The 14,367-nt window shown below is 35.4% G+C and overlaps 1 protein-coding gene across 1 annotated transcript in view; it reads right to left on the bottom strand.

The window, feature by feature from the left end:
- Window positions 1-215: 215 nt before the first annotated feature.
- LRRK2 (leucine rich repeat kinase 2) overlaps window positions 216-14,367 on the bottom strand; it is a gene marked incomplete at its 3' end in the record, with an annotated part of 131,436 nt that continues 117,284 nt past the window's right edge. The window contains exons 44-51 of the mRNA XM_080811639.1: window positions 11,631-11,825; window positions 10,550-10,743; window positions 9,266-9,338; window positions 8,351-8,535; window positions 4,854-5,006; window positions 3,050-3,258; window positions 969-1,040; window positions 216-337 (exon numbers count right to left, since the gene is read on the bottom strand). Coding sequence (XP_080667765.1) covers window positions 216-337; window positions 969-1,040; window positions 3,050-3,258; window positions 4,854-5,006; window positions 8,351-8,535; window positions 9,266-9,338; window positions 10,550-10,743; window positions 11,631-11,825 — 1,203 coding nt within the window. The remainder of the gene's footprint in view (window positions 338-968; window positions 1,041-3,049; window positions 3,259-4,853; window positions 5,007-8,350; window positions 8,536-9,265; window positions 9,339-10,549; window positions 10,744-11,630; window positions 11,826-14,367) is intronic.

The following is a 14,367-nucleotide window of genomic DNA, read 5'->3' as shown; positions in this document are numbered from 1 at the left end:
ATTTTAAATAGTTCTTCAAAACATATTTTCACTGATAATTATTTTTACACATATTTATATTTAAAATAAAATATATAAATATTCCTTCATATATATATATATTCATGAGCTATTTCAAAAAGTGGAAGTACCCTTTTCACATGTAAACATTTTTAAAGAAATATTTACAAGACAATAATTTTCCCTCCCAAAGACAATGATCTCCAATATCTCTCTTATTCAACAGATACTCTTCTCATTTTTTCAGCTAATTCTTTTCTCACTTCAATATGTTTTTCTAAGTTTTGCACTTCATGTGGAAGATTGATGTCCCAGACAGACAAACAAGATTGTATTTCTACAAAAGAAAAAAAAAAATGAAACCAGGTTTCAAAGACCAGCCATAAGGCATTTTTATTTTACTTCTACTTTGTTCACTTATATTTAGTTGTCTTGGACAAATATATATATATATATATATATATATATATATATATATATATATATATACAGCTAAAAACAATGTACTAAATTACTGCTATTTATAAGAAAGTCCATTTGGAAAATATTTTAAATATCTTACAGAAATTACTACATGTCAAAAAGAGTGTGGACCTTTAATAATCTAACATTTCATTTTCTGAAAGAAATTATTTTTTCCAACACTATTCAAATCAGATCTCATATGGATATTGGTAAGTTGTAAGGCAAAATATCCACATTTAGCTTCAATGTGGGCTAGTTCTCATTTTACAGTGTTCGATATTTCTACTTCATCTCAAAAAATACTCAACATAGTTAAATCACTGAAACTTAATTTTGAAGATTTATGCTTAGATTATTTACACTCTAAAGAAGCTAACCATCAAAAATATTAAAGTATTATAGCATATGTTATATTTGTTATAAATGTGTAGCACACATAATATTAATTATAATCATTGATGTCACTGCACTGTGTTTGAAATACATATCTTATTAAACATTACCTTTTTGGTGTTGTGAACTTTCAGTACTTTTCCGGATATACCCCAAAACCAGCATGACATTTTTAAGGCTTCCTTCAAAAAAAAAGATGAGTCTTCTGTTAAATCAATATAACAAGCTGGACTTTAAAATGTCCTTGGAACTTACTTTTTTGATTCTACTTTTGGAGACACACATCAATTATATTAAATAAAAATGCTCCAAGACTAGCAATTATTTAATGTTAGAAAATTTGTGATCTATTCCTTGCTACAATTTCTAGGAATTGTGTCAATCTGAGAAAACAATTTAACCTTTGAAAACTGGGTTGAGGGTGCCTGGGTGGCTCAGTGGGTTAAGCCTCTGCCTTCGGCTCAGGTCATGATCTCAGGGTCCTGGGATCGAGTCCCTCATTGGGCTCTCTGCTTGGCGGGGAGCCTGCTTCCCCCTCACTCTCTCTGCCTGCCTCTCTACGTACTTGTGATCTCGCTCTGTCAAATAAATAAATAAAATCTTAAAAAAAAAAAAAAGAAAACTGGGTTGAATATTTATACAGCCCAAGTTATATAATTAAATGAGACCGTGTGCATGAAGGTGCTTTGGCAAGAGTCAAATGTGAAACATTTGGATAAAGAATTGGATGGATGGATATACTGAGAGTCTGTCACAGAACGATACTTTCTTCTCAAGTCATTCACTAAGAGGCCCTAGCTGAGCAGTAGCAGTAAAAGGGCAAACATATGCAAACCCAACCCACATGGAGTTTACGTTCTAGTGAGGAGACTGACATTAATGAAAAAGATCCAGGACCCCAAAAAGAGAAGTTTGACCTCATCTTTACTGACTTCTCAGGGGCTTTGAGACATGAACTGCCATTTTGAAGAAAGAGTTAATTTAGTCTATCTTCTAGGCTTAGTTAACGACATTAACTTAAATTAAATAAGCAAAGAACGAAACAGCTCATGAAAAACCTTTAGGCAGTATGAAGCATGGTATTTCAGAGGGACTGAAAATATACTAGAGCAGAAAGCACAGAGGAATGTGGTAACTAGAGAAGCCAGAAAGGTGAGGTGAAGCCACATTGTGCCTGCCGCACCTTGTAGTGTCTGTTTAAATTTATCTTTATTTTAAAAATCAATTAAACTCACTGAAATCCCACATAATGTCAGTAAGGAACATCCACTTGGGTCCCAAAGTACATACAAATTAAATGAGAGGTTGGAACAAACTTGGTAGAATAAAACTAGAGAGACAATCCACTAGAGACCTACTGCTCTGCTTGTGGGGACATGTATCCTGATAGCTAACCAATCACTCACAGCATCTAGTCTAATTCCTTCTGTCCAGCTCCAAAATCCATTCATAAAAACTGGGTAAGAGTAAGGAGAAACACTTGTCCCTCCTTAATGTATTCCTGTTAGAGGAGTTTACTATTTTCTTCACCTGTCAAACACATTCACTAGTTACATAAACTCTAGTTTTGCAGAACTTCATCCCATTGTTATTTTCAGATCAACTTTGCATATATGCTAATACTATTCTCTAAACCAAATAATTGGTTAAAAGAAAACAATGGAATGTATTTATGTAGAAAATATATTCACATGCTGTTATGATTTCTTCGTATTTAAAGTAAGAGAAAGAAAAGACAAAGTTTGCTTAAAACATCATGATTGTCAATACTCACACATTGCAGAGTTCAGCATATATTGTTACAAGAATATAGATTTGCTTATAGAATGAAAAACCAAATTTAACAAGGGTGGGAAGCATAAACTGATCAAAATAAACATTTGCTTTAATATCTTTGGTTAAAATTTAAAAATATTTAACATTATCTATTTCCTCTTTTTGCCTTAGGTATAGAAAGAAAGATGCAAATTCAGTGCTCGGCTGCAATAACCTGATTCTCCGTGGGACTGGGAGCATCTACTCTCTCCATTTTTTAAATGTCCCCATTCAAAATGTCTCCCATTCCTGTTTCATTATGTGACCTTCCAAGACACTTCAAATGACATTGGAAAGTGAAAGAAAAATAAAAAATAAAAGCATATTTTTATAATCTCAAACAATATGGGAAAAGATCTAAAGGAAAGAAACTTACCTAACTGTGCTGTCATCATGACTCTGACAGAGTCACAGAAATTCTGAATTATACGTATAATTCGACGAGTTGAAAGATCAAGGAGTAAAATATGGCCTCCTCCAGTTCCTATCCAGAGAGCGGTGTTCTTCTGAAGGCACAGGGTTTTCACTCTCCCAGTGTAAGATAGTTTGTGTTTGGATTCTGCATTTACTTTTACCATTTCCTCCCTAAAACCATAAAGAAAATATGCATTCATAATTTTATCAACAATTAAAAGAGAAAACAGATGTATACCTATATATACACACTACATATAGCATCTTGAATTATGAATACATGGCAGTATACGTTATATACCATTAAAATTCTACAAAACTAGTTTTGCAAAATACAGAATGCTGAAGTATCTTCTCTACTTGAAACACATTATCAAAGATAACAATAGCCCCTTAACTTCAAGAAATTCTGAAGTACATTAAATGGATATAATTTTTATAAATAGCAAGCCTATGTAATTCAGCTTTAAAAAAGAATAAATTTGCCCAATATAAATAGAAAGTTATTATCAAAAGCTTTCCATGAATTCTAAAAGTTATAAAGAAAAATTAAATTTTAGTAATTTACATGTAAAAGATATCAATACCAACACTAAATTCTTCCCTGAGCCAATGAATAATTCATGACAAAAATGAAGTGTCCAGAAATAAAAGAACGCTAATACTTTAAGACCTTCAAGAAGTAAGGGGAATTCCCAGCATTTCAGAATATATATCTCCTTACCAACCAGTGAAAAATGAAAAGATTCTAGGCAAGTAAAATTTGAAGTGTCAGTTTATAGATATAGGGTATAATCTAAATGTTCTCCAGAGAATAAAAAATCTACATGGTAAAAACAAAACAAAAGAAAAAATATAAAGTGGTTAGAAAATAAGGCTGGCTGAGGTCCCATTTTCCAGCAGCAGCACACAAAAGAGGTATTTGATTTAGAGTCTGAGATTTATGTCTAACATCCTGGATCAGACTAAGAACTGGCTGTCGGGTGGGGTCTTAACCCTTTGTCCTAAGGTAGCTAGTGCACTGGTCAGTCCAGTAGGTTATCCCCCATTTTTAAAATTGTTTTGTAACTTTATCTTTAGAGCAAAGTATCCTTGCACCTATAGGATAATTGTAAGTAGTGAACTTTGAGAGCTGCCTGGTGGCTCAGCTGGTTAAGCAACCAACGCCTGGTTTCTGCTCAGGTCATGATCCCCGGTCATAAGGTCAAGCCCTGTGTTGGGCTCTGCATTCAGCGAGGAGTCAGTCTTGGATTCTCTCCCTCTGCCCCTCCACTTGTTCCCCCTCTCTCTCTTCCTCTAAAATAAAAAATAAAAATCCTTAAAAAATGTAATAAACATCGATACTATAACACAACTAGATGTACCATCAGCCGTGAACCAAGTATGATCACTTTCAGTAATGTACTTTTTTTTCATTAGAGAATATTCTTTGTAATACCTTGAAGAAACCATATATATTATGTTCCTTTTTTTTTTCCAAATGCAATTTGCTAGATGCTAAGAGATGGTGCTAAAAAGCATTAACAATTTGGTTTCTGAGTTTTTGTTAGTTTTCTAGTTAGAGGCAGAAACAGAGTATAATTAGCCATACTTCCTTTCTCTGTGAGATCTAAAGTGTAAAGACAGCTCATACAAGCATAAAATAAAGAACCAATGACATCGTGCCTACAGTCAACAATATGTTGTACACCTAAAAATATGTTAAGAGGGTCAGTGTCAACATTGTATTCTTTCCACAATAAAATACAATTCAAAAATGAATTTACTTTAAAAAGTGCACACAGTCTATTAGTTCACAGAGTTTTTCAGTTTTCTTATCCCGTACTTCCACAAATGGGCTATTTTTCTTAGCAACGTAGAGAGCCGTGTCTACCACCACTGCTATGATGTTGGAATCACTGAAAGCTGCATAAGAAAACCTAGAGAGAAAGAGAAAGTGTCACTACTATTCATTTCTTGCAAACAGATTGGCTACCATAGGCCCTATCTTCATGGCAAGCTCCTAGCTAGCCCTTGAGGCTTAACTTAAATGTCAGCTCCTCTGGAATTCATCCCTGACCTATCAAAATACATCAGTCATTCCCTTTCCCACACCAGTACTAGCTGTAATACTATAGAGCTTATTAAATGTAAAATTGTATTTATTAATTACTGTGTCCCTGACACTAGATTGTAAATGTGATTTCTTAAGGATAAGGACCATGTATTTTCTATATAACTCCAATCCAGTAAAGAGTCACCAAGTACCTATCTATCTAGTAGATACATATAGTAGATAGACGGGTGAGTATCTATCTAGAAAAATGCCTGGTTAACAGAGTAGGCAGTTTGTTAAGCGGCTGGACAGAAGGATGGATGGATGAAGAATGAACTAACAGAGGAATGAAAAATCACGAAAAAGTAAAAATGGTTAAAGTTGCAATTCCATCAGATAAATGATGCCAAAGTATCACAGGGTGTAAAAAATCTTCAGTTTATCATAGGGCAGGAAGATTTCTTTCCTCTGTCTTTCTTGTCCTGGCAAGGCAAGCAAAAATATGTGTTGCCAGAGAGCCACTACATTTTAGGCAATCCTTGAAGACAGCTCAAACTAGTCCAAATATTCCAGAGAGTTTTAGAATTTATAAAATACTTTTGTGTGTTATCCTATTTGATCCTCAATAAAAATCTTAGAAAACATTACAGATCTCGATGTCTATAATTATAGAAAGCTTACAAATGCTAAATAACTTGCTGGAGGCCACATGACTGGCATGGTACAGAAGCAGGACTCTACACAAGACCTTGAAGGCCTGTGGCTCCAGAAGCCACATCATCCTTCACTACCCATCATGCCTCCATCAGTGAGCACCGATGACAATAAGGAGGGTAGTGAGGATAAGGCAGCATCTAATTAGCGATGTGGTAACTGCTTAGCCAGGAGAGAGACCAAGGCAACTGAGAAGAAAGTATTTCCATGTGTCTATGAAATCTCTTTTGGGAGATGAACAGCTTTGAGAGCTTCTCTCTGGTAAAGCATTTCTACTCCAAATCTTACATGGAATTATAGGGGGTCGATATCCATGATCTCATAACATGCTCTATGAAATAAGTTAAAAAAAAAACTGGGAGCCCTTCTTTTTAAATATTTTCAGGCTTGGGGTGCCTGGGTGGCTCCGTGGGTTAAAGCCTCTGCCTTAGGCTCAGGTCATGATCCCAGGGTCGTGGGATCGAGCCCCGCATCGGGCTCTCTGCTCATCAGGGAGCCTGCTTCTTCCTCTCTCTCTGCCTGCCTCTCTGCCTACTTGTGATCTCTGTCTGTCAAATAAATAAATAAATCTTTAAAAAAATATATTTTCAGGCTTGTTTAGGCTGGTTAAGAGTGTAAATTCCAGAATGAGAATAAACTTATCCGAACATTTACCACACACTAGGAAACAAATCTGTGAACAGGACAGAAAACAAAAATTCTCACCCACAAGAATTTACAATACACAGCAGTGTATCTGAACCCCAACTCTACTTCAGAATCACCTGAGAGCCTGAAAAGAAAAATACTGACCCGTGGGCCCCACCCCACGATGCATTCTTTTGATTTAATTAGTCTGAGGTGAGTCTCTGGCAGAAGGTTATTTTCAGCTACTTAGTGGTTTCTAAGTGGGGCCAATGCTGAGAACCAGTGGGTCTAGTATTATTAAGAAAGCATTTTGAAACTTCTTTTTGAAGTTTTGAAACATTTGAAGCATTTTGAAACATTTGAAGCATTTTGAAACAGCGTGTGAGGGCTGTTGTGAAGGGAAATGAGAGCTGCCGTGAAGGGAAATGAGAGCTACCATGGAAGAACAAACCCAAGGCACCAAACCTGAGCAGGTGGAATCCAAGACCACCCCTCAGAGGAAGTGACATCTGAATTAAAACCAGCAGGGAACACAGTCATCATACAAGACAGGGAGAACCACCTTCAGAGGCCAGGGATGAAAGGAGCAGGCTGTCTTTGAGAACTGAGATGATTTCAGTTTGGCTAAAGCTCAGAGGACGAGGAGGCTGCACAATATTAATTTAGAGAGGGAAGCGAGCGCCTTGTAGAGTCTTAAGAAATTTGAACGTCATGTAAAAGACAATGGGACGCATGTGACAGGGGGAGGGGCGGGGGGGTAGGTTTCAAGCAAGAGACTGATTTCAGATTGATTTGCACATTAGAAGAGCCCCTCTGTATGCAGTGTTGCGAATGGACTGAAGGGAGCAGAACAGGAGGTTGAGAACTGGTTAGAAAGATGCTGTTGTTAACATGGCCATCGATGATGGATGACAGCCGGCCCGCGGAAGCAGCAGTAGGAAAACTGAGAAATACAAGTTTATGAGAGTCAATTAGAAGGAGAGTTAAGTGGACAAAGGAAATAAAGGACAAAGGAGTCAAGGATTACTCCCGGAATTTCAGTCTGGGGCAACTGGATGGAGATTGAGAAACCAGGATATTCCAAGATAGGGATTTGTGACTCAAAGCTAATAATAATCATAACTAATATTTACTGAGAGCTTTCCAAGTGCTGGGCATTATGTTAGCTCCTTATATTAATATTTTGTCTAGTCTTCCAAACATCCCTTTGAGTTAGGACATATTCTAATTCTCAGGCTAGAGAAGACTGGGTATTTAAGAAGTTCTTGCCCAAGTTTCCATATTCAATACATGGCAAAACCAATATTTGAACTACGATTTATGCTGTTATCCACCAATCTATTCTGTTTCTCCCTGGCAAATGTAATAAATAAGAACCAAGTGCAATGATTTTATTAAAATAAAACTCTAAAATTTGAAACAACAAATTGGGACAAGGTTTATAGTTCATTTTATTTTCACTTGAAAGTGGTTATCACCAGCTTTGCTGTAAAGAGGACATTTGTGTAATTATCAAACCTAGACATGACTTTATTCCGGAGATATAGGCTTCTTACAATCAACACTTAATGGAAGTTATCCAAAATGCATATGTAACACCCACAGATGAAGTAAAAAACTGTGTTTATTGTCTATCGAATTCATGTTTAATTTGATACAGAAATAATGAAATTGTTAAAAATTTAAATTGATTAGTACTACTAAGATTATCATGGCTATTCATATTTTATCCCAAATGTGATGAGGCTGGGTGATGTCTTTAACAGAAAAATAAATAATGCATTTCAAAAGTTTTTGCTTGGATGGCAACAGCATTATTGATACGAGCATAAGGAATAAACATGAATTTAAAGTGGTAAATTAATTGTATAGATAGAAATAACTTACAGCTGATTTGTCTTTGTCTCAATGAGCTTCTGAATGGTGAAATCATCAGAAAATGAGAAAAGTTTTGTGCCACATCCTCCCCACATGATGTTTTTTTCAGCTGAATTCAACGATTCACTCAAACACATCAGTGGAGTACTGACATTTCCTATATTTAGTATCTTCAAAGGAGCGGCTCCTTTACACTTTGCCAAGAAGAGAAACACATTCAACCAACTGAGTATCTGCGAAATGAAAGGCTGTAAAATCTGCTGCGCTTTCTAAAAGCCACTTTTCCATTGTAAACGGCTAGAGATCTTAAAATAAAAATTCAAGATACATTTTTCAAAGGATTTATGAAAACACAATTCAAGTGGAATGCAGACCAATTTCTGTACAGGAAATAACCCAGGGATTACGCCCTACTAGTTTGTCTCTCATTAGGTAATCAGCTTTTTTATAATAAGGAGTATAAATGGGTAGGATGTTGGATAAATAGATGGAATCACAGATGCCTGCATGGAGGAAAGAACAAGTGTTTTACTGATAAATGAGAATCTGAAGGACAGAAAGATAAATGGTCTCTTCCAGACGAAAGAAAAAGTTCGTGGCAAACCAGATTTTTTTCCCACATATATTTCTAGGGAATTATCACTTCTTTTATATAAAAATAGAATTACTTTCTTTTAACATTTTAAATCAGATCTCATTTATCATTTTATCCTTAGTTTATTCATATAAAATGTAGTCAGTCAACAAGTATTTATAGAGGATCTATTTTTATGCAAGACTTTAGGAAAATAAGAAGATGAAAAGCAAGATTTATGATCCCTTGCTCTTAGGGAGTTTACATCACTTAAAAGAGGGGTGGAAATAAGCATACATAAAACAAAAAACTTGAAAATTTTTTTGATGTAGAACGGATTCAACATTTACCTTAACAGTTTTATCTTCAAAAATTGCTAAATTGCCATCAGCAGTTCCCACCAGAAGAAAGTTTTTTTGCTTGCTGAAAGAAAAAATGTCAAAATTGTTATAAAAATAATGGTGATACTGACCAAGATGGCTATAACATTCCCCTTCAGGCTGACTAAACTTTAGACAGGTTTCTATGTGACTATGGACCCCTGACCTCTCTTTTCTTTGGGTATTTAGAAAACTTAACAACTGTAAATTCTTTCTCTGCAGGTTTGAGATACAAGTCCTCCCAGCCTCTTATCAGTTTTAAGGCTCAGGCACGTCTCTCTCAGGGAACTAGGAGGCTTCCTTTTGAAATGTATCACCCAGTCTCTGTGGAACGGTAGGAACCTAACTTCAATAATGCAACTAATGAATCTTTGAACACTACATCAAAAACTTATGATGTACTATATGCTGGCTAAGTGAACATAATAAAAAATAAAAATAATAAAATAGCAACAATTAGCAAACAAAGACGGCCTAATCACATTGACCCCCCCCTCCACACAAGAAGTCCTCCAGTATTTTTCCATTAGTTCATCCCAGTGTTGAAAACACTCCCATTTTTTGTTTCAGCACAGTTGAGTTCAATCTCTGTCCCTTAATGAAATAATCTTAAATAAAGTCTTCCTGACCAATTAAATGCCACCTGATGAAATTTTTCTCTGACGATATCCAAATAATTTCAACTTCAAAAGTGCCAGTGGACTTTATATATCAGCTGCCAAAAACTTGAGTTTCACATTTTTCTAATATTTATTTTCCAGTATTGATTTAAACCAGAGCAATGCATGGGGTATAATCTAAATGACTCCGGGAAATCATCCTGCCCCAACTATTACAGCAATCAACCTGTTACTCACAACTGCAATCCTGCCATTTGGATAAACTCCTTGGAAATGAGATCCCCGTAACTAATAATGGTTGAGTCACCTACTAATAACTTATGCATTCATTTATTGGATATTTTCCAATTTGATGGTGAATTGATATGTTTTAAACCAGCACATAACAGGCTATTTATATTCAAAAAAAAAAAAGGATAAAGGAAAACTCATCCCTGAAGAGACCCTATAAAGAAAAATAAACTGGTGTGAGGGCTGGTAAGGAAATAGACCAGAGCTGAAGTAACACCAGCGGTAGGGCATAGAAATATGTTAAAAATGAGCAGTTTTTGCTGAAGTAATAACAGTTTTCCACACAATTCAGTCATCTAAAAGATTTGTAATTTTCTCCCAAAGATCAAATTCACTATGGCACCTTTGCTTGGGAAAGGGATTGCAATACAAGCAAGTCACAGAATCGGTCATCTTTCCAAGGTTATGTCTCTTATCCCCATCTTCTGTATTGACGACCAGGAGCATGCCAGACTGTGTCCCACACACTATCCAGCTTTCCTTTTCCGCAGGAAGAGGCACCAAAGCTAGGCACAGTATTCTACTATCAATAACTTCCTGTTTAAAAAAAAAAAAAATCACAGTTTGAAGAACTTGATTCAAACTTCAGTGACTAGAATTTGAATAGAATGAAAATACTGTTATCCAGACATTTAACTCATTTTATTCTCTTGCTCTTAATTTTAAAAACAATGACAATTTTACTTAACCTCTCAACAATAAATGAGTTAACTGGCAAACAATTTTGCCCATCTAAAATGCATCGAAAACTAGAATTAAAATTGAAATTTGCTTTTCGGTATCACTATTTCTCACTCCGTCAAAATAAGATGAGGGAACTGTTCAACTTTAAGAATAATGATTAGGCATAACATTTATTTAGCAAGGCAACAGTCAAAATATTGGGTTATTTTTTAAGTTTAAAAATTTATCTTATATTTGCTAATACAATTTATTGATCCATTTTATAAAGTTGTGTTCAGATTTCTTCTGTCAGTCATGACCGACTGCTATGTGGGAATGAAAGACTGGCTCCCTGGAGAGATCAATCACGTGCTCCTGTTCACACCCCAGAATTCCTCATGACTAAAGACGAGTTTCCTCAGAAACTACATTTTTTGGAATTTCTTCCCCTGTTCTTTTTGTCTTCCTTCACTTCCTTAAAAGTTACTCTCTCCTTAAATCACTTGTATAAGAAACTCTGTCTCAGACTATTTCTAGGGATCCTAACCTAAGACACACATATATACTATGCTTTTAAAACAAAACACAGACCATTTAATTTCATGTAAATTCTCTTGTTCTACCAGAAAACTAAGTAATACTCCTACACTGCTTTCACTTAATTTCTTCCAAAGTAACTTTTTACACTCATACATGGTTTAACATCATCCACAAAATAAATTTTTTAAAGTATTTGTAACTTAAAGGGCACTTGAATTTACCTCAGAAGTCTGTTTTTCTGTATTTAAGTCAAGAAATAAGAGCTGTCCTTTGTCACGGTGCCCACAGCCCAGCCAGATGCTTGCATTCTTGCTGTTATGATTTGTAGCGACCATGCATTCAACGCTAAAGTTTTTAGGTATTGATATATGCCTCATCAGACAGATTAACTCAGCTGAATTCAAAATGTCAAAGACCTGAGAAAGTTTTAAAATAACAAAATAATACAGATCAAGTTAACATATGTCCTCTTGAAAGATCATATTTATTGTGCATAATGTAGAACGACACGCTATGGCTCTATCAAGAAAAACTTAAACCTGTTCAACTGAGATCTAAGCCAAGCAAAGGATAAATAATCCAAACTACAGATAAAATTACATTAAAATAATACTTATTTTTAGACTAAGCACGAGACAGACTCTTTTGTCTGTATGGTATGTTTTGTAACTTGAAAAAAGACAGAAAATCCCAAAAGTGCCAACTGAACAGAAATTTGGCAGTCAGGAGCTATTCTTCACCCAATTTGATACTGCAGAGCTATACCATGTTACAGATAAACACAGGCCACCAATGAATGGAACAGACCTTCTGCCAAGCGAAGGGAAAAGAACTTTTGATCTTTGGTAATGAAATTCACAAATCACTTCTAGATTCTGTTTTCATGTTTTTCTTTGAAACACTAAAGAACTAGAGTGACAGGGGAGGGGGAGGACCACTGTATGGAAACAACCAGGACTCAGGAAACTGGAATTAGAGCCACAACACAGCCACCAGGAGACATCACCTCACACCCGCCAGAATGGCTAGCATCAAAAAGACAAGAAGTAAGAAGTGCTGGCAAGAATGCGGAGGAAAAAGAACCTTAGTGTGCTGTTGGTGGAATATAAATTGCTGCAACCACTATGGAAAACAGCATGCAGGTTCCTCAAAAAATCAAGAACAGAACTACCATGGAACTTCTTTCTGGGTATATACCTAAAGGAAATGAAATCATTATCTTTAAAAGTTATCTGCACCCCCATGTTCATTGCAGCATTATTCCTAATAGCCAAAATGTAGAAACAACCTAAATGTCCATCAATGGATCAATGAATAAAGAAAATACGATATATATGTATGTATGTGTGTATGTATATATGTATGTATATGTGTGTGTGTGTGTGTGTGTGTGTGTATACACACACACACACACACTGGAATATTATTCAGCCATAAATAAGAAGGAAATTCTGCCATTTGTGACAACATAGATGGACCTTGTGGGCATAACGCTCAGACAGAGACAAATACTGTATGGTATCACTTATACATGGAAACTAAAATACAATAAAATAAAATAAACAAAATCAAACAAGCTTCTAGATACAGGAAACAGACTGGTGGCTGCCACAGGCAGGGTGTGGGAGTGGGTAAAATCGATGAAGGGGGTCAAAAGTTACAAAATTCCAGTTAAAAGACAGGAATGTAGTGTATAGCATGGGGACTAAAGTTAACAATACTATACAGTATATTTGAAAGTTGCTAAGAGAGTAGATCCTAAAAGTTCTTATCACAAGAAAAAAATTATAACTTATGAGGTAATGGATGTTAACAAGACTTATTGAAGTAATAATTTCATAATATATACATGGAAATCATCATGTTGTACACCTAGAAACTAATAGAGTGTCTATGTCAATTATATCTCAACAAAACCAGTGATGGGGGGAAGGTAGGGGAAGTAGCCAAGATAACTACATAATGTTTGTTGAAGTCAGTGTATGTACTCAGCTATTTTTGAGTAGAAATTTTAAAGGTGAACAAAAATTTTTCAAAAAGTTATCATACACAATCAAGAGTCCACAACATAAAGAGGGCTCTTGTTTTGATCTATTAAAATCTGTCTCAGTTCAAAACATAGTAAGCAATCTATTTCTGACAATATGGTGGAAAATGTTAGTTGGACAAACCACCCATCTAAAAGCAACTTAAAATGCTAAGGAAATTATTTTTTTAATCTATTAAAAATCTTAAAAATTTCACAACATCTTAAGGACTTACCAGGCCAAAATATTAGTGAAAGAATCCAATGAAAGACAAAGAGGTCAACCGAACACTCAAGTCAGATATTTCCTTAACGGCATTTATCTACCGAAGGCAAACTGATGTGTGGTTTTCAATATCTTGTCAGCCAGTGAGAAGGAAGTTTAAATCTAGAGCCTGCCCAAAGTGGAGTCCAATGAAGGTCTGTTCCCAAAGGGCTACATATTTAGAGTAAATGAGAAACAGAAATAAAGCCGCCCCATGCTTCCACTTTCTCTGATAAAAGCAAAGGTGCCTGGGACTTTACAGATAAAGGGCAAGGAGAGAAAAGAACCCTAAGAAATTGTTATCCACAAGCTTGCTCTCAAGAAGATTTATAGACCTGATTCCCATCACCTGGGTAGTTAAAAACAAAAAACAAAACAAAACAAAAAAACCAACCCTCAAGCCAGGAATTGAGTTTAAAGCAATTTGCAGCAAGAAAATTGAGGAAAAAATACAAAAGACCTGTATGCAAAATTAGAAAACTATGTTGAAAAATACTTAAGAAAACATTAATAGGAAGATAACCCACATTCAAGAATAGAACAAATTAATATCACAAACAGAGAATCCTCCCCAAATTGTCTGCAGATTCATTGCAAGTACAAACCAAATCACAGTAGGGTTTTTCATAAAAGTTGACAATGCGATTTTAAAATTCGTATGGAAAAA

The sequence above is a fragment of the Martes martes genome, assembly GCF_963455335.1.
Source record: "Martes martes genome assembly, chromosome: 8".
Classification (NCBI taxonomy): domain Eukaryota; kingdom Metazoa; phylum Chordata; class Mammalia; order Carnivora; family Mustelidae; genus Martes; species Martes martes.
The sequence above is the reverse complement of the archived record's forward strand: the minus strand, read 5'-3'. Positions and strand labels throughout refer to the sequence as shown.